Here is a 23,169-nt window from a genome sequence, read left to right as displayed (position 1 = left end):
CTGCTCCTCTGAAGCTGCTTGGCCTGCTGTGTTCATCCAGCTCGACAACTTGTTATCCCCAAAACGTTATGTAGGTCCCTGGATTAACAATCCAACAATAATACTACCAGGCCATCGCCTCCCCATCTTAGCTACATCAGTACTAGTTCAGGACGGTCAAATCAGAATAAAAGCCAGGCAGGTCATCTGGAGCTTGAAACAGCAAAGGAATAAACAGTCCTGTTAACCTTGCAAAGTGCTTCTCGCTAATAGATGGGGAATTTATGCAGAATTGGGAGAGCTGTCACACTGATTAGTCAAGCAACTGCTTGACATAGTCATATTCATCATATCATACCTTACAGCTATTGCCCCAGACCCCTCCTCCACCATATTTTGGTATGTCATGCCTCACTAAGATCAGAGGTGGTGGCAGGATAGTTTCGGGGAGGGGACTGAGTGATCCCATAACTGCCTTCATTCAAACATAATAATAAAAAAAATGCATTGATGTGGAGTCCTTCCCAATAGGATGTCCAAAGTACTTTACTGCCAACCATCACTATTATAGGAAGTGAGACCGCGAACATCCTCACAACAAGCTTCCACAAAGAGGATAGAATAAGGATCAAGTAATCTGATTTTTAAAAAAATTTTCTTCTGAGGGATGAAGGTTTGATGGTGCATAAGGGAAAATTCTACTTTGAAGTTGTATCGTGCAACAAGTTGCTGTTACCTAGGACAGTATATGGAACAGAAATAGAGATTGCTGGAAAAGCTCAGCAGGTCTGGCAGCATCTGTGGAGAGAAAACAAAGCTAACATTTCAGGTTGAGTGACCCTTCCTCAGAATTGATGGTAGCTAGAAAAATGTCAGTTTATATTGCAGAAGATAGGGTGGTGGGAGGGGGAGAGGGTAAGGACTGAACAACAGGTGGGGATAAAGCCTGAAGAGAGAGAAGAACAGTTAGACAGACAGACAGAGGAGTAGGTAGCAATCTGGCTAGGAGAGTGAGTAGCTGTTAATGAGAACTGTTAGTGGCTAACAATGGCTTGTGTACAATAGCAGACTGTGAGATAACAAGGCCTGGTGTTTGGCATTTGGGGTAAGGACATGGGAAAGCTCAAGCCCTAAAGTTATTGAACTCGATTGTTGAGTCTGGAAGACTGCAGGGTCCCCGAGCAGAAAATGATGTACTGTTCTTCCAGTTTACGCTGACCTTCGCTGGAGCACTGCAGCTGGCCTGGGAACAGGGTGTTGTGTTAAAGTGGCAGGCAGCTGGAAGTGCAGGGTCTCTTTTGCAGACAGAGGATATGAATCCTCAGTTTATTGGTTCATCCAAGTGGCAGCACCTCTGACAATGCTGCAGCCTTGATTTTTGCTGCAAGTCCTCAAGTAGGCCACTGATGAAGAAAGAAGTTCAGCTCTAAAGGTGAGGTACTTGTGAAATGTCTTGACATCACAGCTGCATTTTACGCAGTGTGGCATCAGGAAGCTTGAGTAAAATTGTGAATGTGAATCTGAGAAATCCTTCCACTCGCCGGAGTCCTACTTAACATGAAGGGAAGTGGTCATAATTGTTGTAGGTCAATCATCTTATCCCCAGGACAGTGCTTCAGGATTTCCTCATTAGTGGTTTCATTAGTGACCTGCACTCCATGTTAAGGTCAGAAGCAGGATGTTTGCTGCAGAATACACAACGTTCGACATTTCGCAGTTCCACAGATTGTGCAACAATCAATGCCCATATACAACAAGTCCCGGATAACATTCAGGCTTGAAATAATAAGTGACATTCATGCCAGTTAAGTTTCAGGCAGTGACCAACTCCAACAAAAGGCAATTTAATCACCTCCACTTTTACAGTCAATGACATTACCATCACTGAATCTCACCACCTGAAACCTGAAATAGACTAGCCACATGAATGTGATGTTTAGAACAGAAAGTCAGAAACTGGAAATCCTGCTGTGAGCAATTCGCATCTTGCCTTCATAAAGCTTGTTTGTCACCTACAAAGTACAAATCCAAGGGTTATGGAATGTGAGTGCAATTCCAATTCCAGTAAGACTCAGGAAGCTAAATATTATCCAGAACAAAACTGCCTGTTGACTGGCACCTGATCCACCACGTTCAAAGTTCACTTACTCTGCTGCTAGTACACTGGTCCGCAGTAAGCATCATCTACAAGGTGGCCTGCAATAACTTGTTAAGGCTTCTGTGACAGCCCTTTCTAAACTTGCAACCTCTGACACCTAAAAGAACAAAGGCAGCAGGCACATGGGAATACCATCAGCTCAAACCTCACCTCCCAAGTCTCAAAACATCTGACTTGAAAATGTATCACAGTTCCTGCATCATCACTAGAAAAGAATCTGGAATTCCCGACTATGTCAGCACTGTGAGTCTAACTACACTGTACAGACTGTAGCAGCTCAATGAAGCAGCTCACCGCAGTGATATTAGGGATGAGCAATACTGTTGGCTTTGCTATCCTTTGTATAATAATGGTTCTGAAGGAGTTACCATTCATGTTGAGCTCCAGATGTCTTGCAGTCTTTGGTTGGAGTTAGTTGAGTCTGCTCAGGAACCCAAACAAGCAGACATATTCTGTAGAACTCCTGCGAGCCCTCAGTAGTTATGCCTAGCAAGTTAATATAAATTGTATCTATTGCCTTCATCCAATAAGCTATCTTGTTGTTTACGAAAAGCATCTCCTTTTACTTTCTGTCCTCTACCACCAATAATAAAGTATGCACTAGACTCTGTATAAAAAGGAGGATTGGTGACAGCGAACTGTCCAAACCTGAATTCCCCGTGCAGGCAGTATAGTACTGAAAATATAACAACACTCTCACAAATCAATAAAAAAGCATAGGCATAGTGGAGTTATACAGATGAAACAATGATAGAAACAGATTGATGTTACATAATGAAGCTGTGCCAAAATGTCTGGCAAAACATGGTTTCACTGTACACTTAATGTCAGCATGGCATGGAAACATTCCCGTCTTTGAGTTGGAATGTTCATATCCATTGCAAGTTCCCACCGATTGCTGCTTTTTTTTTGGAAGTGAGAGTCTAGATCATACATTAAACCAGGATCTGTCTGTCTGTTCAATTCAGTAGGAAAGGTTAGGTGGTGAGTTTGAAAAGAAATAGGGGAGTTCTTCTGATGTCCTGATTAATATTTATCCTTCCAATGACAATACTGAAGCAAGATAATTGGTTGTTTATCTGCTGGAGAAGTAGGCTTCCAAATTTGCCTCCGAAAGTAAATCATTAGCTTTCAAACGCTTTGGGAAGGCCTAAGGTCATGAATTTAAGTTATTTCTTCAGTTTCATTCTTTAAATTGCTGGTACGATAATATGAATGGTTGTGTTCCTGTAGCCACAATTGGCTGAAATTCATGAAGTTCGTTCACACCAAGAATCTATTATATGCTTTACACAAGGGAGTTGCATGAGTGGATCTAGGATTTAATCCAAGTTGTGCTGAGCTACACAATTTACATAGGGGTTGTTTCATTTGAATAAACAGTTCATTTCAATTCAATATAAATTTATTTAGTCCATGTAGAAAGGGATTAGTGGCATTTATTGTGTTGATGCTCTGTTCGGGCAATGTGGTGTCCTGCAGTGCATCTTTTCCAATATATTTTATCTTTACTTCATACAAATTTTGTTTTTTGCAGATCTGTTTAAGCAAGTGGCAAGTCCCACTGGATTCTGTGATCAGCGCAGACTAGGGCTTCTGTTGCATGACGCAATTCAGATTCCACGCCAGTTGGGGGAGGTTGCATCATTTGGAGGCAGTAACATTGAACCCAGTGTTCGAAGCTGCTTCCAGTTTGTGAGTATATGTTGCTTTAGTCAAGAATATGTTTCCATATGTGGAACTGAAAAGATTGAAATCTAATGCATAACTGACATAGAAAAGCACAGAATTTGCAGCAGTGGCTCGGTGTTTAGCACTGCTGCCTCACAGTACCAGTGACTCGGGGTCGATTTTGCCCTCGGCCGACTGTCTGAGTGGAGTCTGCGCGTTCTCCCCTGTGTCTGTGTGGGTCTCCGGGTGCTCCGGTTTCCTCCCACAGCCCAAAGATGTGCAGGCTGGGTGGATTGGCCATGCTAAATTGCCCTTGGTATCCAGGGATGTCAGGCTAGGTGGATTAGCCATAGGAAATGCAGGGTTACAGGGTTTGGGTCTAGTTGGGTTGCTCTTCAGAGGGTTGATGGGCCTGCTTTTACACAGTATGGATTCTTTGGAGTGACTCAGCTCAACTGGTTTTACATTCCATGCAAGCTTCCTCACGTTCTACTTCACCTCATCCTAATCAGTGGTAAGTTATTATGACAAGTCATAGCTCGGTAAGCACGCAGAAAACAGCCCTGAGGTGCTACGGGATTTGAGAGTCTGAGGACGAATTCACCCTCTTTTAACTTCTAGATAGCTCAATCCGTGGGGTAACTGGTCTTGAGGCCAAATAGTTCGTCGAGTGCACCTCATCTGTCTAAAACCAAAGATGCTCTTGATACTGTGTCTGCTGCCTGGCTTCTATAAGTACTTAGCAAACACTTGCACAATAGAAGAAACACACACAGTGCCAGGAGCACCCAGTAGATCTGCAAACATCTGTACAGAAAACAGACAGGTGTTTTGAGTGCAGGTCATTCTTCAAAACGGAAACATAAGGGGGAACACCTTAAGAGGAAGATGCTACTGAATACACATTTTTGAAGACTTGCAACATTCCTCAAAGTTCCCTTATCATTTAAATTTCTTGTAAAGTACTTGATGCAAAACTCTAACTTGTATGGAGGAACAAAGTTCTGAAACTGACATCGGTGACAAGATGTAGCAGATTTGTGATGAACCAACTTGTTTGAAGTCAAATGAAAGCCGTGACATGTTCATTTACTCTAGAAAGTTGGACATTGTTGTCATGTGTAATGCCAAAGATTATCTGCAGATGTAGATTTTACAAGTTGCATCAACAAAACAAGTGTAAAATATTGTCACATTTTTTTGTGAAAGAAACAAAGATTTTGATTTTTAAATACTGAATCAGAAGCAGTGACATTAGTTTCCAATTTTATATGGCCCTGGTTGTGTAATTTCTAATATTGAGGGTGGTGTAAGGAAGAAAATTATTTCACCAAACGCTGCAGAACATGTTGTGATATCCAGTGATCATGAAAAATGCAATATGAATTCACTTCTTTCTTTCATTAAAATTCAATGCAAATCCAAATCCTTTAACAAAGTTATTGGAAATGCTGCAGCATTTCCAATAAAAAAAAAACAATTCTGTTAGTCCCAGACATGCGTTCTTAGATAATGGAAGTAATTTGATTCAAGTTTTCTCCCTAAATAACAGCTATTGCTTCTGAACTATACAGAACTAGGTTTAGATTAAGCAGAAGATCAGCTGCTTTGAATTCAAGTGTTGCTTTCTCCATTAGCCATTTAAGATAAACTACTACATGCATCAAGTTTAAGTCCAGTAAGATCGCCTATCATGAACAGAATTTAGATGAGCGCAGTGTGCTTCGGTTTACTTTTCCCAGGTCTTGGTCGTCTTGAAGGACAACATTTTCTTTATCTTGCTGTCTCATTTATCTCTAGACTGTGGAAGAGTAATAAAGACAAATGCCCAAGTATCTGACTTTGAGTGTAAATGTTGACATCCAATCACTTCTATGTTCTTTAGTCAGCAGTTATGTAAACATTAGACCAGTTGGCACTGTTCATGATCCATACGTACCCATTGTCAAGTGGGACCCTCTCGGACCAATAAATAACATTGGTGACTATCGCCTGCCACAGGAACAGATGTTCTTGTTCATTTATTTAGCAGTTAGACCTTCTCATGGTCATGCAAATGTCTGCTGTCTGAAGAGTCAATTCTCAACAAAAGCACCCAGACTGCCATTTATCCTGAACACATTCTGTTCCAAATGACCCAACAATGCCTTCCACCATAAATGTCAACAAAAGAATGATTAACACTCGCCAAGGTCTTTTCTTGGAGTCCCATATCCTGAAGGAGTTTGTTTAAAGCTTGCAACTTCCTTGACTCAACAAAGTATATGACAGAGTAGGGAGCATTTTTAAAGTTGCAGAACATTATTTCACCTAAAAGCAAGTGGAGCAATTCCTTGCTGAACTTGTAGGTGGAGTCTTGAAAATTGTTACTTTAAATGAAAAAGTAATAAGTTAAACAGATTTTCCCATTACGGTCTATGTAAAAACTGGGAATTAGATCCTGTATACATATTATACATAGCTAAATTGCTACAATTGTAAAATAACGTGTGAATAAAGTAAATTTAAAAACCTGTAATAAAATTGTTAACATTTCCAATTTAATCCCCACTCTCATTTCTCCTACTTGTTACCTCTTCGATTCAATGCGTTTTCCATTCACTTCTTTTCCTTCTTCCCTCTGACTCACAATTGATCACGTTCCCCAATTCTCCCAGTTGCCACTTCCCTCTCCCAAACCCTTCCTGTGAGCAAGGGCTCGGGATCAGCGGGTGAGAAGCAGGGTGCAGCCACCACAGTGAGATGTTGCAGAGATGATCTGAAAGCCTGGAGAGGTGGCAGGAGCAGGGGCTGACCAGTCGGAGGGTTGGCAGCCACTGGGAAGTTCAGGGAGAGACTACTCCAAAATAGCACCAATAAGGACTCATGACCCCGCGCCACACCTGAAGCAAAACTGTGTTAAAATGAAGCTCCTAAACCTAAATGCAAATTCTTGCCCCATTAACTAACAGATTCTAAGTCAAATGATTTAAAACAGGCCTCTAAAGGTGTGGATGTATTGTACTACATACTACCACTGACGACTTTGTATGTAAAAACAGACCATATGCATCGCGATTGAATTGCTCGTCTAATTTCACGAGCGACAAAAGGTGAAGCAGAAAAATTAGTTTCAAGAGCCCTGGTCTGGAGTGGGAAAGGCCTCCGGAAGTATGCACGTGCAAATAATAAATGAGGCAGGGGCTCGATAGGCTGGGACTTTTTTTCTCTGGACCATTGGAAGCTGAGGGATGACCTTATAGAGGTTTAAAAAAAGTCATGAAGGGTATACAGAGGGTGAACAGCTGAGGTCTTTTTCCAATGGGAGTCCAAAACTGGAGGGTATAGGTTTAAGCTGAGAGGGGAAAGATTTAAAAGGGACCCGAGGGGCAACTTTTTCATGCAGATGTGGTGCATGTATAGAACGAGCTGCCAGAGGAAATGGTAGAGCCAATACAATTAACATTTGAAAGACACTTGGACAGGTACATGAATGGACAAAGGTTTAGAAGGATGTGGGTCGAATGCTGTCAAATTGGACTAGTTCAGTTTAGGCTACCTGGTCAATATGGACAAGTTGGACCAAAGGGTCTGTTTCTGTGCTGTATGACTCCGTATTTGAATGGCTTGATGATCCTTGCCTTAAGGAATCAGATGTAAAGGATATTTATTTAGACAAGGTAACTGAGTGCATACAATATTCCATACAAATATTGGACTTCACATATAGCAATTTTTGTTTTTAATTCTAACTAAATATTATGGAAGTATTATAAAACACTTTTACAGTATTGCAAAAATTATCCTGTTACAATATCTGAGCCCATGGTTTTGATAGACGAGAATTACACAGATTACAGCACTTGCTCTGAGGTCCAAACTGTGCAGCAATATATAAGCTTCTTATCACATGCTTTAAGAAATGTAAAATAAAATTACATTGAAATCCTCTTAGATATAAAATGCATTTAGCATGAAATTGTGTTCACTGACCAAGTGCATTCATTAAGTTCTAAATCCCTGTGGCTGTTTATGTGAAAAGCTGCTGGTACGAATGCAAGCATCTAGTTTTTTGAAAAAGAACATTCAAAAAGCATTTCAAATTGATTTGTTGTTTGGACAAAGAGACCAGCAATATTTTTATACAGGTGTTGCATCGATAGTAACCCAATTAATATTATGTCCAGTTGCCACTGTAGGTCTGTTTGCAAATTTTTCCATTCCACATGGTAACAAAGGTTTTGATCTTCATTAACCATTTCAGATTGTAAGAGGATTAGAAGTAAGGCATTCAGTCCTTCAGACCTATTCCATCCATGGATTAGCATTTGAAGCCTACGGGTCATGTTCAGAATTGAAATCAATACTTCCAATCCTCTTCCAACCTTAAAAGACAACAAAATTCAAATAGAAAGAAGAAGCAGAGATTAGTGAAAATATCACTTGAGCAACTGGTTTGCTATTCACTTGTGACTAAATCTGCACTATAGTATTACCACAGTGACTTGAGGTGATGCAGGCACTTTTTGAAAGCTTCGAACCTTGAACATGTACTTTCTCTTTTATTTTCCAGTAACTTTGGCAGCATTTATCCATCCCACTTCAGAAACACAAATCACTAAAAATGACTGAAGTTGGTAAAACCATTTAAAATCTGTTATCCTTTGATCAAACATCTGCCATACCTTTCAAGTAGTTCTGTTGTTATTTCACATTTCTAGCATTTGTATCCTTGCCTTTTCATCAGGTTGGATCTTAGCCTGATTTATTTTGTGCCCATTAACATGTATCAAAATTCAGCTCTATTACTATAGTTAAGGTTAGATAACTTAGCACAGACCAGCACCAAGTCGCTGCTGCTCTCTGTAATTTACTGTAACAGCAGAAGTAATTTTGACGTTTGTGCAATGATGTAAAACAGCAAATCAGCAGCCTGTTTTAGAGATCTTCCCAATTTTTTCTTCCTTCCTCCAACTTCAATGGACATAAACATCAGAGGAGATATAAAACAGGTGGCCAGTTCACTATTGCTTATTTTCTGCTGTTAAAGTCAAAATTGTCCATGCGTGTAATTTGTTTACTAACCTGAATATTTGCAATAAAACTTGAAGTGGTAGAAATTTGCCATGGTGCAGGCATAAAACTAGTGGTATATGATCAGCTGCCTGTTAGACACGATGCATTATTTTCAATTCCATTGTAGTGCATAGAATGAAACAGCAAGCTCCCCATATAGTGGGCGACCGGCCCAACGTAGCCCCCTTTGCACCATTGCCAAAATCAAGTTTCGAGCCCGAAGTGTAGAAAATTATAGATTGCAATTTGAAAAGTCTTTTTTTTAAGGTCACAGTGCAGTCTGAATTGTGTTTGTTTTTTTTATGAGTTTCAACATGCAATGTTAGAGATCCAAAGATGTGCAGTTTAAGTGGATTGGCCACGCTAAATTGCCCATAGTGTCCAGGGACCTGTAGGTTAGGTGGATTAGCCATGGGAAATGCAGGGTTACAGGGATAGGGTAAAGGGGTGGGTCTTGGTGGGATCCTGTTTATAGGGTCGGTGTGGACTCAATGGGGATGAATGGCCTGCTTCCACACTGTAAGGTTCTGTGATTCTATGAGAGCTCCAATGAAATGTACAATATGATTTGTGTTGTTAATACTTGAATTAATGAGGCTTCAGAATGTTGCAGAAAAGTAAGGTTAATATGTTTGAAATGAAATAGCAATAAGTGTGGCAATCTTTTAGATCCTGCACTCTCCATTAGTTTGTTTGAAATGCTTTGATATTTTGCTTTGATATTTAACAGGTATAATTGGGCACTTGGGATTGGTGCAAGTATGTTTAACTTTCCTCCAGAAGGAGGTTGGTGCTATGTTGTGCTATAGGAAGTCAATAGATCTTCTCCATTTGTTCTATCATCTTAGCAGCCGTCAAGATCATATTCATGTTTGAAATAACCGCCTTTGCTATCAACCATAGAATTACCTTCAGCTTTGCCCTATTTCCAGTGTAATTAATAAAGCAAGATAAACGAGCTGTTAACTATTTATTTTGACATTGAAACCTTTCAATAGTTGCTAGGCTAATGCTGTTTTAAAGCTTTATCTTTTCACGACTAAAGAATATACAGAGCTTTGAGGCAGCACTACGTTAACTTCCCAAGCCCAATACACAGCACCGAGTGCTCACATTTCTTCTCCTTTTCACACCTAAGGCCAACAACAAGCCAGAGATTGAGGCAGCTTTGTTCTTGGATTGGATGAGGCTGGAGCCACAGTCCATGGTGTGGATGCCAGTACTTCACCGAGTGGCAGCAGCAGAGACTGCTAAACACCAGGCCAAGTGCAATATCTGCAAGGAATGTCCTATCATTGGATTCAGGTACACATGTAGTCTAATATTGCGACCTAACTGAAATCATATCAAAATTGTTTGGATGTTTAGAGCATTATGGAACTGCCTAATAAAATGTTAGAGATGGTTGTAATTTTTTTGTTTAATTATGGAAATTTCATATCTTTTTTAATTTGCAGGTGAGAAGGACATTATTTTATCCAAGTAAAATTAGGGAGGAGCTTTATTTATTCAGCTTATTTCAAAGCTGTTGTTGAAATGATAATAGGATAGTGTTCCGAGATTTGCTGCCTATTCACATGGTTGGAAGAATGTGGACAGCGGAGGTTCCAATACCTTGCTGCAGTCTTAGCCCTTACTACCAGAAGTGTCATTGGAAATATAATACAACTGCCAAAATGCAGATGTATGTGTTATAATGAGAGGAAAATAACACTGGAAATATGTCAGTGTGATATTCACAGTTGTTGTGAATTATGGACATTATAATCCTGTATTTGAAAATGAGCCGAGGAACTGATGTTGAGCTCAAAACCAGGGTCGAGTAGAATTTCTACCTTCATTATAGATTTGCAGGAATGTTGAAGCTTCTTGTCGTAACTTCTATACGATCACTCTAACTGTTAAGCACTTGTTCACAGTTCCAGCAGCAGAAATTTTACCTTACAAACTTGTGCTGTCAATGTACCCTTTTGAACATCTATGTGATCTTCGATAAACAATTCAGTTGTGCCGAGCCAGCTTAGGCTATGTCTTTGGTACTTAAGCTTTGAGCAAACTGGACTTTACTGTCAGACAAATGTCCATTCAGTCTCCCAGACAGTATATGAACACAGCCAGAGCATTGTTCAGAGAGCCCAAGAGTTCCTACAAGCCATGTATTGAAAATCATGGTTTACAGCAGCCAAATTCTAACTTGGATTTTTGCTTTGATACTTCAATGTTAAAGTATCTTCTTAGGAGGGTAATACCAAACAACTTGCCTTCAAGTGCCTTGAGCAAACTTGCACTGAAGGAATTCCTATACAGTAATATGGAAGTCAATTTATCAGTCACTGAAAATGCAGGCATTATTGATTATTGATATTTTCAGGCTGTTCAATTATTTTCATATATTTTAAAAGGAATACAATGAATTGTATTAGACAACTCAACAAAGTAGCTTCCCGCTGCAGGTTGAGAGAAGGAAACATTGTGCTCGTGCTTCTTTCTTTCTTTCTTTCTCTCTCTTTTTCTCTCTCGCGCTCTCTCTCTGGACCACTGTTACCATGTTGTAGCAGTCAGTAGAACACATCACTCTTCTGCTTTTGCCAATTAAAGTGACATTTGTAGCACTAGTGCTATCATCAAACTGTAATTTCTGCCTGTAAAATGTCCCTTGTTTACCTCTTTTGAAGTAACAGAAGGTGGCACAAGTTTGGACATGTGACAAGAAAGAACCATGTGCCTCTTTAACACTGTATCATAACTGCAAATCCTTTTTGGAGGGCCATGGAATTGTAAATCTTAGGTGTTCCAACTGTCCTCATGCAAGTTTTACATTTCCTTTAATGTCCTTCTGTTCTCCCCTCATTCGGTGTCCTAAAATCCCACCTTTGGCATTTCATAGGCTGATGTCGGTGACTTGCAATTATAGATATTCTTAATCGATTCTTAATTAGCCTATTCAGAGATGATATGACACACATCTTGAAACCAGGCCTTCAGACCCAGAGAGAGGGACATTGCCATGGTGCCACAAGATCCTTCTGACTCAATTCTCCAGTCCGTTTAAAATAACAAATCACTAAAAAAAACCTGACAACAGCTTTATCTCTGTGCCATCATTTGACCCTTCACCCATCACTGTGTTGTGTAACATCTTCACAGTTATCAAGTATTGGATGAATTTGAACTTAATTCACCTCAATATCCGCAAGACCAAAGCTATTATGCACAATTTCTGTTTATAACTTCTCACTTGACACATACCTCTCTGACAGCTGCCTCAGACTAAGCCCAAAATTACAGACATTCGGCATTTCAAAGTCCATATCCCTGCTACCATCAAAATTATTGATTTCCACCTTGTCAAAATGATCTGCTTGTCTCACCTGACAATGCTGATATTACTCACATTTGTCATCTCCAAACCTAAGTACTCTTGCGTTCTGCCATTTACAAATTGAAAGCTATCTTAAAACAAAAGTCCTGGAATGAAGTCCATCTCTTCTGGTCGACGCATACTTGGAAAATTCCATAATTTTCCTGTTCATCAATGCTAAATCATTGCCTTCAGCAGATTCCCTAAATTATCTCTTTCCTCACTGGTAAATTTCATTGCTATTCTTCAATTCTTTAGTTTTCATTTTTTAATCAAAATCTGCAAATTCCCTGACTCCATTGGGCGATAACCATTGTTAAAACTAAGCCAGCAGTTTACGATTAACTATTACCACTTGGAAAAACTAGAGGTGTCTGGTAAATGATGCTTTGGTAGTGTTTATCAAACTGTGACAGCAGTTTTTTTAGTCTAAAAAATATTGTGGTCTGATAATAAAAAACAGAAGGGCAGAAACACAAAAGAGAGGAGCAGGAACTAGAGAGTGAACTGTAGGAATCTAGGTGCTCAACAAAGGTGTACTTAGTGTTACACTGAGAACTTCTGCAGAAAATTAGGTCTGCTGGTGTTCCAGGATTTTTTTGTTTCAAAAGTAGGATGATTTCCTTTGCAATTTGATCTGGATTGACTGATGTCATCCAGAATGGTTTAAATGCTGTTCAGTTCAGCAGTTCTGATATATGCAAGGTAAATTCAGAGAGATGAGACTTTCAGCCCTTTGTTCTGGGCTGGTTATGTTGAATTCATGAACTGCAAGGACTCTGGTTTGACCCATTTTTATGAACTTTTTCAATACAGGTACCGAAGTTTAAAGCACTTCAATTATGATATCTGTCAAAGCTGCTTTTTTTCTGGTCGTACGGCAAAAGGACATAAAATGCATTACCCAATGGTGGAATACTGTACACCGGTAAGTTACAAAAAATAGGTTTTAAAAAAAAAGCAATATCATTAAAAGGAGACACCTGGATGCCTCACTCATTTTGTTTGATATCATATTGGGTGCATTCTATACACTAAACAACTCAGGCTGAGCTCTTGGTTTTAGCATTTCTTTGGTTGTTTGTGAAACATCTGTGGTAAATTATTGCTGAGCTTTCCAGTTGCGCACTTTAGAAATAGACAATTTGGAAAATATATTAAAAAAAACTGAAAAGCAGAAAATGCTGGAAACACATTATAAGATTTAGGTTAATACTATTCCTTCGTCATTCAACTTACGCACAATGCTAGTGTAAACGTAAAATTTGCATTTCTTTTGGATATGTTTCATCAAACGTTTGTTCACTATTAAAATAATATTTTGTAGCCAGCTTAATCGCAGGCTGAAAGAAGGGAAAATGAGAGCAAAGGTCTCTTACAAACCAGTACTTTTTAAGGTCTTGTTAAGCCAACCTCCATTTTCTTCCTTAAGTATGGAATTGTGTTCATACTTTTGGTCATTTCTCCCATTCAATCTATTTTTGACATCTGCAGCAACTACTGCTATTGAGAGTATTTCTTCTGGCAGTTTCCAGGCCAGTAATGTGTGCATGTAATCCATTGGGTCTGTTCCTTGATGTTGAGATTAGGAATGAACTCTTCTTGGACATGTTTCCCTCTTGATTGCCAGCTGAAAGTTCTTCAGTTGCTCAGTCAGAATTGACTGAGATGCCTTTATCACTATTAGTCTTTTTCCAAGTGGCAAGTAGTGACTAATAGGGTAGCGCATTTCAGTGCTTGTGCCCCAGCTATTGATGATATATTTAAGTGACCTGGATGAGGGAACAAATTTCAAGTTTACTCATGACGTGGAAGTTACCGGGTTATGAGGAGGAGGAGGAGTGAGGCTTCATGGTGATTTAGACAAGTTGAGTGAGTGAGTGACCAATACATGGCAGATGCAATCCATTGTGTCTAAATTTGAAGTTATACGTTTCGGTGTGAAAAACAGAAAGGAACAATATTATTTAAATGGTGATAAATTGGGCACAGTGGATGTACAAAGGTGTCCTTGTATACCAGTCAATGAAATTAGGCAGGCAGGTGCAGCAAACAGTTATGAAGGCAAATGGAATATTGGCCTTCGTTGCCAGAAGAATTAAGAGAAGAAGTTATAATGTTTTACTGCAGTTGTACCTTGGTGAAATCAATCCTGAAGTATTATGTGCAGTTTTGGTCTCCATACCAAGTAAATGATATACTTTCCATAGAAGGAGTGAAGCAGAGGTTCACTAGGTTGCTAGCTGGAGAGATTTGTTTGACTGGGCCTGTGTGCATTACTTTAGAAGAATGAGGGGGGATCTGATTTAAATGTATAAAATTCAAACAGGGCTGGACAGACTAGATGCAAGGTGGATGTTTCCCCCGGTTGCAGACTCTAGAATCAAGAGTCACAATTTCAGAATACACTGTAGGACATTTAGAACTGAGATGAGGAAAAATGTCTTCATTCACAGGATAGTGACCGTGTGGAATTCTCTAACTCAGAAGCTAAGGGAAGCCATGTCACTGAATATATTCAAGAAACAGATTTTTTGGGTTGTAAGGCATCACAGGGTATGGGAAGAAAGCTAGAAACTGATACTGAGATAGAGGATCAGCCATGGTTATGCTGAATGATAGTGCAGATTGATGGTGGTGAACGCTCCAAGTTTCTGTGTTTCTATGACATCAAGAAGATAAATGTCTCAATTATGGGTGAGGGTGAGGTACTGATGTTCAGGTGCTGTACATAGAAGTGTACATAGCAATGACCATACTTCAAAAGAGCTTTGTAAGTTGTGAGGTGCTTTCAGTCCTTTTGAGATGTTGAAAGATGCAACTTTATTGAAGCCATCTTTCTTTCCCTTTTACCCAAGCAGAGATGCAATGGAGGTAATTTTGACTTCAATAGCAGTAACATTCAGAAGAGATATGGTACAGGTGGCTGATGCACAATCGCCCATTATACACTACCTCACATCAGCAACATCACCCACATTAGTTTAAGTGTCGATGGGAGGTTGGGGGTGGGGGGGTGGGGTGTGGTGAGCAATGGATGTCAACGAGGAAACTCTAAAATCAACAAAAACATTATGATGAGTTGGCCTGACATAAATGCAAATTCAGGTTTCCTGTTTGAGAACTCTCAGCAACTATTCCCTCTTGTTCCCTTGAACTAAGTTTTCCTCACTTGTTGAATGGTTCATCATAGAAAACACTGTGCAAGTCTTTATTTGCATATATTAGGGGAAATTTAGACAAAATGCAAGTAAATCCCATCCATGGCCATTAACCGTGCATGATTATTATTGCATTACTAACTTGCCATTTCCAGATTTTTTTTTCCCATAAACTACTCGCTACTGCTTTACTGTACCGACCAAAATACAATTATTTTCATTGTGTTTTAATCAGATTCTCACTGCACTTGTAAAATGAACTGTGAAACCATGTATTTGACCCAACCTGGAAATCCAGAATTTTCATTATACTTACTGGGAATTGACTTCATGTAAAGAAGTGTACTTTTAATCAAAGCAATATATTGTGTAGGCAGCTGTTCTGAAAATTGTTTTGTTTAATTTGTTTTTCTTGTGTTAATGTTTAAAAAAATGTATAGGCAAGGAATACTTCAGAAGGTAAAGGATCTAACTGTGCTTCATCAATGATCTTTTAAAAGTTATAACATCAGTAGCCACTCATTCATCTTCATGGTACAGATTGACTAATTTGAACATATTTCCTAGTTTATCTTATACAGCTTATATAAATTGATGTAGCAGTAAAAGAGCAAACAGCTTTGAAAATCGAAAATACCCCTTAATGCAAAATCTTTAAATTTAGTGTGTGCTGATTAATTGTGTTTGTGAGTCCTGAGAGAAACTACCTTCATTATTATTCCAGTTGCACTTGTGTTTTTTTTTACGGTGCCATTGCCAGTAGCAGCTGTTATATTCCTTTGTAATAACTTCCACTTTTAAATGTTGCCAACTGTTCTGAGTTTGGGAAAAATTGCTGTGCTACCATGCTTAAGGGTTCCTGTGGCATAGTGATAGTGTCCCTACCTCTGAACTAAGAGATCTGACCAAGTCCCACCTGCTCCAGAGGTGAGTCATAACATCTCTGAACAGGTTGGTGAGAAAATATCTGTGCTATTAAGCTTACGACTTTATCAATCTGGTCATGGATTTTGTTTAACATGTGGACCAAAGATTTATGCGTGATGGACTTGATCGGACATCCTGGAATTAGAATGGACCAAGTTCTTCATCACTTATTTTGAACGCACTGGAGTAGGATGCATTCCGTGTCTTATTTTACTGATTTCTGGATACAAGGTCCTCTATCTGATCTGTATGGCCACACATCTACAGGTCCTTATTGTTTTTAAATGTGCCTAGCAGCATCTGAAAATCAAGCTGAACAAATATAAATATATAAAGAAGGATTTTGAACCTATTTCAAAGTCCGTCGACAAAAATGTGTGCTGTGCAAAATCTAAGCAGTTTATTCCATTCTACAGCATTTTAGAACATAGATCATAGAACATAGATCATAGAACATAGAACAGTACAGCACAGTACTATTATCTTAATAATAATAACAATAATAATAATAATAGATTTATTATCCTACTAAGATCAATCTACCCTGCATACCCTACATTTTACTATCCTCCATGTGCCTATCTAAGACTCGCTTAAAAGTCTCTAAAGCACCTGACTCCATTACCACTGCCGGCAGTGCATTCCACACACCCACCACTCTCTGTGTGAAGCACCTACCTCTGACATCTCCCCTATACCTTCCTCCAATCACTTTAAAATTATGCCCCCTCGTAATAGTCATTTCCACCCTGGGAAAAAAAATCTGACTATCCACTCTATCTCTGCCTTTCGTCATCTTACACACCTCTATCACGTCACCTCTCCTCCTCCCTTGCTCCAATGAAAAAAGCTCTAGCTCCCTCAACCTTTCCTCATAAGACCTGCCCTCCAGTCTAGGCAACATCAAACAACAACAGTACTTAAAAAGTCTGCAAGAAATCTCAGGGATTTTCTTCCACTTACTTTTCTCTGCTTACAGTCTTCCTAAATCTCAATCATACTGCCACCTCCTGTCTGTCACGCTCTTGCAGAACACTTCAACCCAGCTGTAAATCTGTCCATGCCTACACTCTCTCATACCGCTCGCTTCCCCCCCCCCCCCCCCACCCCCCCCCCCACACCGCCTGTCTTCTCTCGTTTCTAGCCATACCTTAAGTCAGTGGGTTTGATTGGATTTGACAACATGGGGAAATGGTCGCAATACAGTGCTGCAAAATCTAGACGGCCCAGTGCCCCTGGGCTTTTCATGTCATCGTCGGGAGGTTTTGCACCAATTCTGGAAATTAGGAAACTAAGCACACTGTAGCCTGGCTGAAACTACTTTGCAGGCTGGATCCAGCCTGAAGTCATGCATTTTTCACCCCTGGTATAAATTTCTCAGAGAAACAAACCCACGTAACCAGCCCAATTTGGCAGAACTCATGGGAAATACTGAGGGGAAAACTATTTAACTTTGTCCCTCTGGCAGCCGGATAAACCTCTGCGCAAGGGCATGTTTAGCATTACAAATATCAAGAGCGCAGGTCGTTTACACCCCCATTAATTTTTATCGTCAAGCAACTCTACAGTACTGTCGACTACAGACTAATGTTGCCTTCAGTCTAATTTTGTTGCTCATTCAAAATTGCTCAGCCACATGCCAACCGTGAATGATAACATCCACCAGAAAGTTTAATGCAAAATATAACAAACGGTTGCCTTTTCCTCAGACAACTTCGGGAGAAGATGTGCGGGATTTCGCCAAGGTATTGAAAAACAAGTTCCGTACAAAGAGATACTTTGCAAAGCATCCCCGGATGGGATATCTGCCAGTTCAGACAGTTCTGGAGGGGGATAACTTAGAAACGTAAGTATCATGAAGAGAGAGTCTTATTTCCATAATACTTCAGTGTGATCCCTGATCTTAAATGTCTCATTCGATGGGAAATTACTACGCCTCCACTCCCATTTTGCTGCATTGCTGCATGAATTTATGTTTTGGTCAAAGCAAATTGCTATTGAAGATTTTTAAGGTGAAATAACCTGAAAGCATTCCAGCTATGTAGAGCTACATTCCGGAAGGTTTTCGATGTGGATGATTGTCAGAATCTGGACAAGTTGAATTCTGGCCATGTTTGAATTCCTTTTTTACTGTTCCAAATGCAAAGGAAAGCATGACCCCATTGAGCCCATCATTTGTTTTTCTTGCCAAATGACAATCAGTGGACTTTGCTGATGTCTGAAGCTGTGAAATTTGGAGTTAAGTCTGTTTTGCATTCAGGACCCCATGGAAGTCCTGATACATGCAGGAGTTAAAATTACCTGGGAAGTTTAATTTTCTGATGGTCTGCTTTGCATTGTCCAGACTGTCAACGAATTCTGCAACTTTGAGTGTGGTGCCAGAGACTTTTGTGAGATTGGCTGGATTCTAACTCTGGAAATATATTGCGCAGTTAAATTACTGTCGTGGCTCTGATCAATCAGCAGAATTGAACTGAGCATCACAACATACCTTCTTCAGCCAAGCACTTCCCAAATTCAACCCAACTAACTCCCTCACCTGATCCAACTACCTACACCTGACCCTACATAAAGACTACCCCATCCATTCAGGACTGAGATGAGGAAGAATTTCTTTACTTCAAGTTGTGAACCTGTGGAATTCTTTTCCACAGAAAGCTGTTGGGGCTCATTTGTTAGATATGTTCAAGAAGGAGCTGGATGTGGGCCTTGTGGCTAAAGAGATCAAGAGGTATTGAAAGGAAGTGAGAGCGAGCTACTGAAACTACATGATCAACCGTGATCATATTGAATGGTGATGCAGCTTGAAGGGCTAAATAGCCTACTCCTGTCCTTGTTCTCTGATTCTCATTAACACCATAAACGCTCACAATTCTTAACCCAATCAACCACCACCCAGACTCAGTTACCACCTCCAATTTGACCACCTCCCTCAGACCTGATTACTACACAACAACTCCTCCACCCAATCCAGCTCCCCCACACTCCCCCCCAAATCCAACTAGTCCTCACAACCTAGCATCATTTATGTGAGCAGCTGAGAAAGGTTATGCTGCTAGATGTTTAAAATATCTTCGCATGATCAGGTAATTGCATTCATTTTTCATAGTGTATGAATAAATTCCTGTTGATAATTTTGGATAACTAGGTGGTCAGTAGTGTATTATTTTGTTCCAATGTTACTTGGTGCACACTGATGTCAAATTGTGATGTTAGTAAATATACTACAACAGTTGAATGTGTTTGGATAAAATAGTTTATGAAAAATATTTCTAGGAGCTGAAATGGACAGGGTAGTATGATTATAGTTTGTGTAGTGGATTTTAGGTCGATAAATACTTTAATTGCAGTAGTGAAAAGTCCTTTGTTGCCATTCTTAGCAGAAACTGAAACGAGTATAAGCTGGACTAGACCACGTTGAGTTTTCCTCTTTTGCCATCAGAAACAGCAACACATTCCTTTAAACATGCAGCACTTAGAATGATAAATATGAAACAGCCAATATTGAGTAAAGGACATCTAGAGGAAATATTGTACTAATTATGGCATTGAAATTTACTTCATTATTGTAAATATTATTGAAAGACCACAATACGTGGTCCACACACTATAATGATCTTAGATTTGTGAAATGCTGGTCGAATGTAGCAGTGATTTTCATTGTTCTGAAATTTGAGTGCTCAGATTTCCAGATTCAGGTGACACTGATATCTGTTCATAGAGTCATAGAGCTGTACAGCACAGAAACAGACCCTTCGGTCCGACCAGATATCCTAAATTAATCTAGTCCTATTTGCCAGCATTTGGCCCATATGCCTCTGAACCCTTTCTATTCTTATACCCATCCAGATGCCTTTTAAATGTTGTCATTGTAACAGCCTCTTGCATTCTTCTGGCAGCTGATTCCATACTTGCACCACCCTCTGTGTGAAAAAGTTGCCCCTTAGGTCACTTTTCTTGTGACATTTTGTTTACTATACTCGTGGCACTGCAAATGTGGATGAAGCCATCACTAATCAGTTCCTTCTGCCCCTTGTTTTCATATGTATACTTCTTTGTTTGCTAAATGTTGTTCTTGGATGTTTTTATTTCTGCTGTTGAATAGGATGCCCCACATTTTCATAAGTGTCATCATAGTGACAGAACGAGGAGTAGTGACAAATTGATGATATTGATGAAGATTAAAATTTTAGCATATGAACAGCTATAACTGATATTTACATTAATGTGGTGTTCCTTACATACAATAGTCAACCTGTGAGCTTAATAATAGAGAGAGAACACCTCCAACGGGAGGTAAAGGATTAAGGTAGTCACAATGAGCTTTATGAGAGGTTTTTCAAAGGAGGGAGAGAAATATCAAGCTGAAGAAATTCTAGCACAAATTCAGAAGATAGCTGGAGAAGAACAACCCAAATATGAAAAGGATTGGCCAATTCTGCATTCAGTATGTTTTTCAAGGTTTCATTTGATTCAAATCATGATTCAACTTTCTGTCTAACCTTTGTTCCTTCGTATTGGAAATTAGTTCTCTCTCATTCTTGGATTAATCAATTGTCAAACTTGCAGCTATCCAATACAATTCGTGTGAACAAAATGTACAAATGAAAAAGTGGGTGTCAGTTGTTACAACATTATATTTGACTACCTCATCGCATCGTAACAGGGACTGAGGAGTTTGGTTGTCAGCTGAGCCATAAGGTCAAAGGATTTGCACATTCAGTTCACTGTCTGCCCTGAGTAAAGAGTAAGCTGACCTGAAGTGGAAGTTTGGTCACTTGGGTTATTGAATTCCGTGACCCTGAGTTAATGATTGTTTGGAAAAACCTGGAATCATAATTCCCATCCAGTCACTCAGTACAATCTGTGTGTCTGTTGCAGTAGGATGGTACTGATGCCTCTCATTATCATACTGCTTGCTGAGGCTCACTGCCTCAGCTTCCACATGATGAATGTTCACTTGAAACAGCAACTGCAGCAGAGGAGAAGTAACGCTAGACTGGTGTAATGGGCTGGTAAATAAATAGATTCCAAGTTAAAATAACATGAAAGCCACCTGCACATGAACACCTGAGCCTGTCTTGTCGATGCTTGCAGACAGGTTTATTGTCTGTTGACTTGCCAAGTAAAGAAATCAAAGCTGAAAATCCAGCCCAGCAAACTTTAAGGTTTAGTTCCATAACCAGGTGTGATCTTTTGGAAGTGGTCCCCCTTGGGGTATTTTCTTAATTGTACAGACTAAAGATAATGAGAGAAGGCCAGTAATTACTTTGGGCAATATCAACAGATGAACGGTATGCAATTGTGTGGCATTCCCCATTCCGCTGTTATAAAGGAAGAGATTAGCTGATTTATTTTGAATGATTTAACATCTCCATTTAAAGCTGCGGAGAGAGGAGTGTCATGCCAACATTGAAATGTTCAGAAGCTAAAATAGTCAGCACTCGTTTTCAACTTCAAACTTAAAAGACCCAGTGCAATTAATTACTGACCACTGCTGTAAGAAAATAATTCCCTTGATAGGTTGTAAACCCCTTAATTATAAAATGTAAATCAAGACAAGTAGTAGTTGAAACAGAATGGTTGTCAATGGATCTAAAACCTGCAATATCTCTGTAACTCAGCCCTCACCATATTTTTCTGTAAAATTATTAAATACCTTATCTGCATTAGCATGCTTTAGCACTGCCATGTATTTCCTTTGCACTACGTTTATGGATACAAAATAAAATTTGGAGCAGCATATTTTTCTTTCACTGTACCCAAGAGATTGGGAGCAGATAGGCAGCAAGTGATGCAGTATTTTGCAATGCTATTGTCATCTACAGAATATAAATGTCAATGAAACTGCTGGGATTATCACAAAGGCTCCGGAATGGGTTTTGTGTGACATATTGTACATACTTTCGAAATTGGACTCTGCAGACTACCAAAGAAAGATGCAGCAAATTTAACCCTTATGTGCACAGGTAGTTTCCCGAATAATACCTGTTGGATTGTGCAAGTATATGAATGACTTTGTGCTGCTGTTTGCTTTCACAAGGTAGTGCTTTCTAGTAATATCTAAAGCGCATTACTGTAAATAAAGGACAGAGATTACTGTTAAAGATTTTTTTTTAAAGTGAGGTGGAAGAAAGGCCACGCATCTGAAAACCAACTTTATTCAGGTTATTTGCTGTTACAAATAGTTTTATTTTTAAAAAGTGTATTTTTCTTTCATCGACAATTATCCAGATATAGTCAACAGTGTAATATTGATGGCTTTGCGCAGGCAAAAATTTGCATACGCGATGATCGTTGGCCTGTAAGTTGCCTAAGTTTCTCTTGGTGATGTTATGCTTGCCATCATTTTGACGTGAATATTACAGTTATGTTTCCAGGTCAGAAATCACACGACACCAGGTTATGGTCCAACAGGTTTATTTGAAAACACAAGCTTTCGGCGCTTGTGTTAGTGAGAGCAGTAGTATCAGACACAGAATTTGTAAGTAAAAGACCTAAGGTTCACACCACTCATCAATATGCACGAAACCAACCTAAGATGCTGTTAAATCTTTAATCAGTTAGAAGGTTGTAATTGATTAATATGAATATATAAATTCCGGAATTCACTTCAAGTCGTGGTCATGAGAGAACTGAAGGTTTTATCAGTGTAAAGAAGAGGTGTCATTTTTGATCAGACAGTACATGTTAGGCGTGAGACCTTGTTTAGAAACGGTTGGTGTTTTAGTTTGGAGTCAGACTGGTTTTATTTCAAAAGTAGAAATTTATAAAACACCATATCGACTGTCTATAAATTGTGTGCTTTTTGAACAAAATAAAATGTATTTGCAAGTACAAATTCACCCCATAGATTC

General features: G+C 39.4%; 1 protein-coding gene across 4 annotated transcripts in view; it reads left to right on the top strand.

The window, feature by feature from the left end:
- The window catches only part of dmd (dystrophin), a 1,291,331-nt gene that overhangs the window by 1,201,377 nt on the left and 66,785 nt on the right, over positions 1-23,169 (top strand). For all 4 annotated transcript variants that reach the window (XM_048602828.1, XM_048602824.1, XM_048602825.1 and 1 more), the window contains 4 exons: positions 3,675-3,832; positions 10,002-10,168; positions 13,041-13,152; positions 18,022-18,158. In XM_048602828.1, coding sequence (XP_048458785.1) covers positions 3,675-3,832; positions 10,002-10,168; positions 13,041-13,152; positions 18,022-18,158 — 574 coding nt within the window. The remainder of the gene's footprint in view (positions 1-3,674; positions 3,833-10,001; positions 10,169-13,040; positions 13,153-18,021; positions 18,159-23,169) is intronic.

The sequence above is a fragment of the Rhincodon typus genome, chromosome 11 (assembly GCF_021869965.1).
Source record: "Rhincodon typus isolate 14 chromosome 11, sRhiTyp1.1, whole genome shotgun sequence".
NCBI lineage: Eukaryota > Metazoa > Chordata > Chondrichthyes > Orectolobiformes > Rhincodontidae > Rhincodon > Rhincodon typus.
Note: the sequence above shows the minus strand (reverse complement) of the source record. Positions and strands in the feature narration are given on the sequence as shown.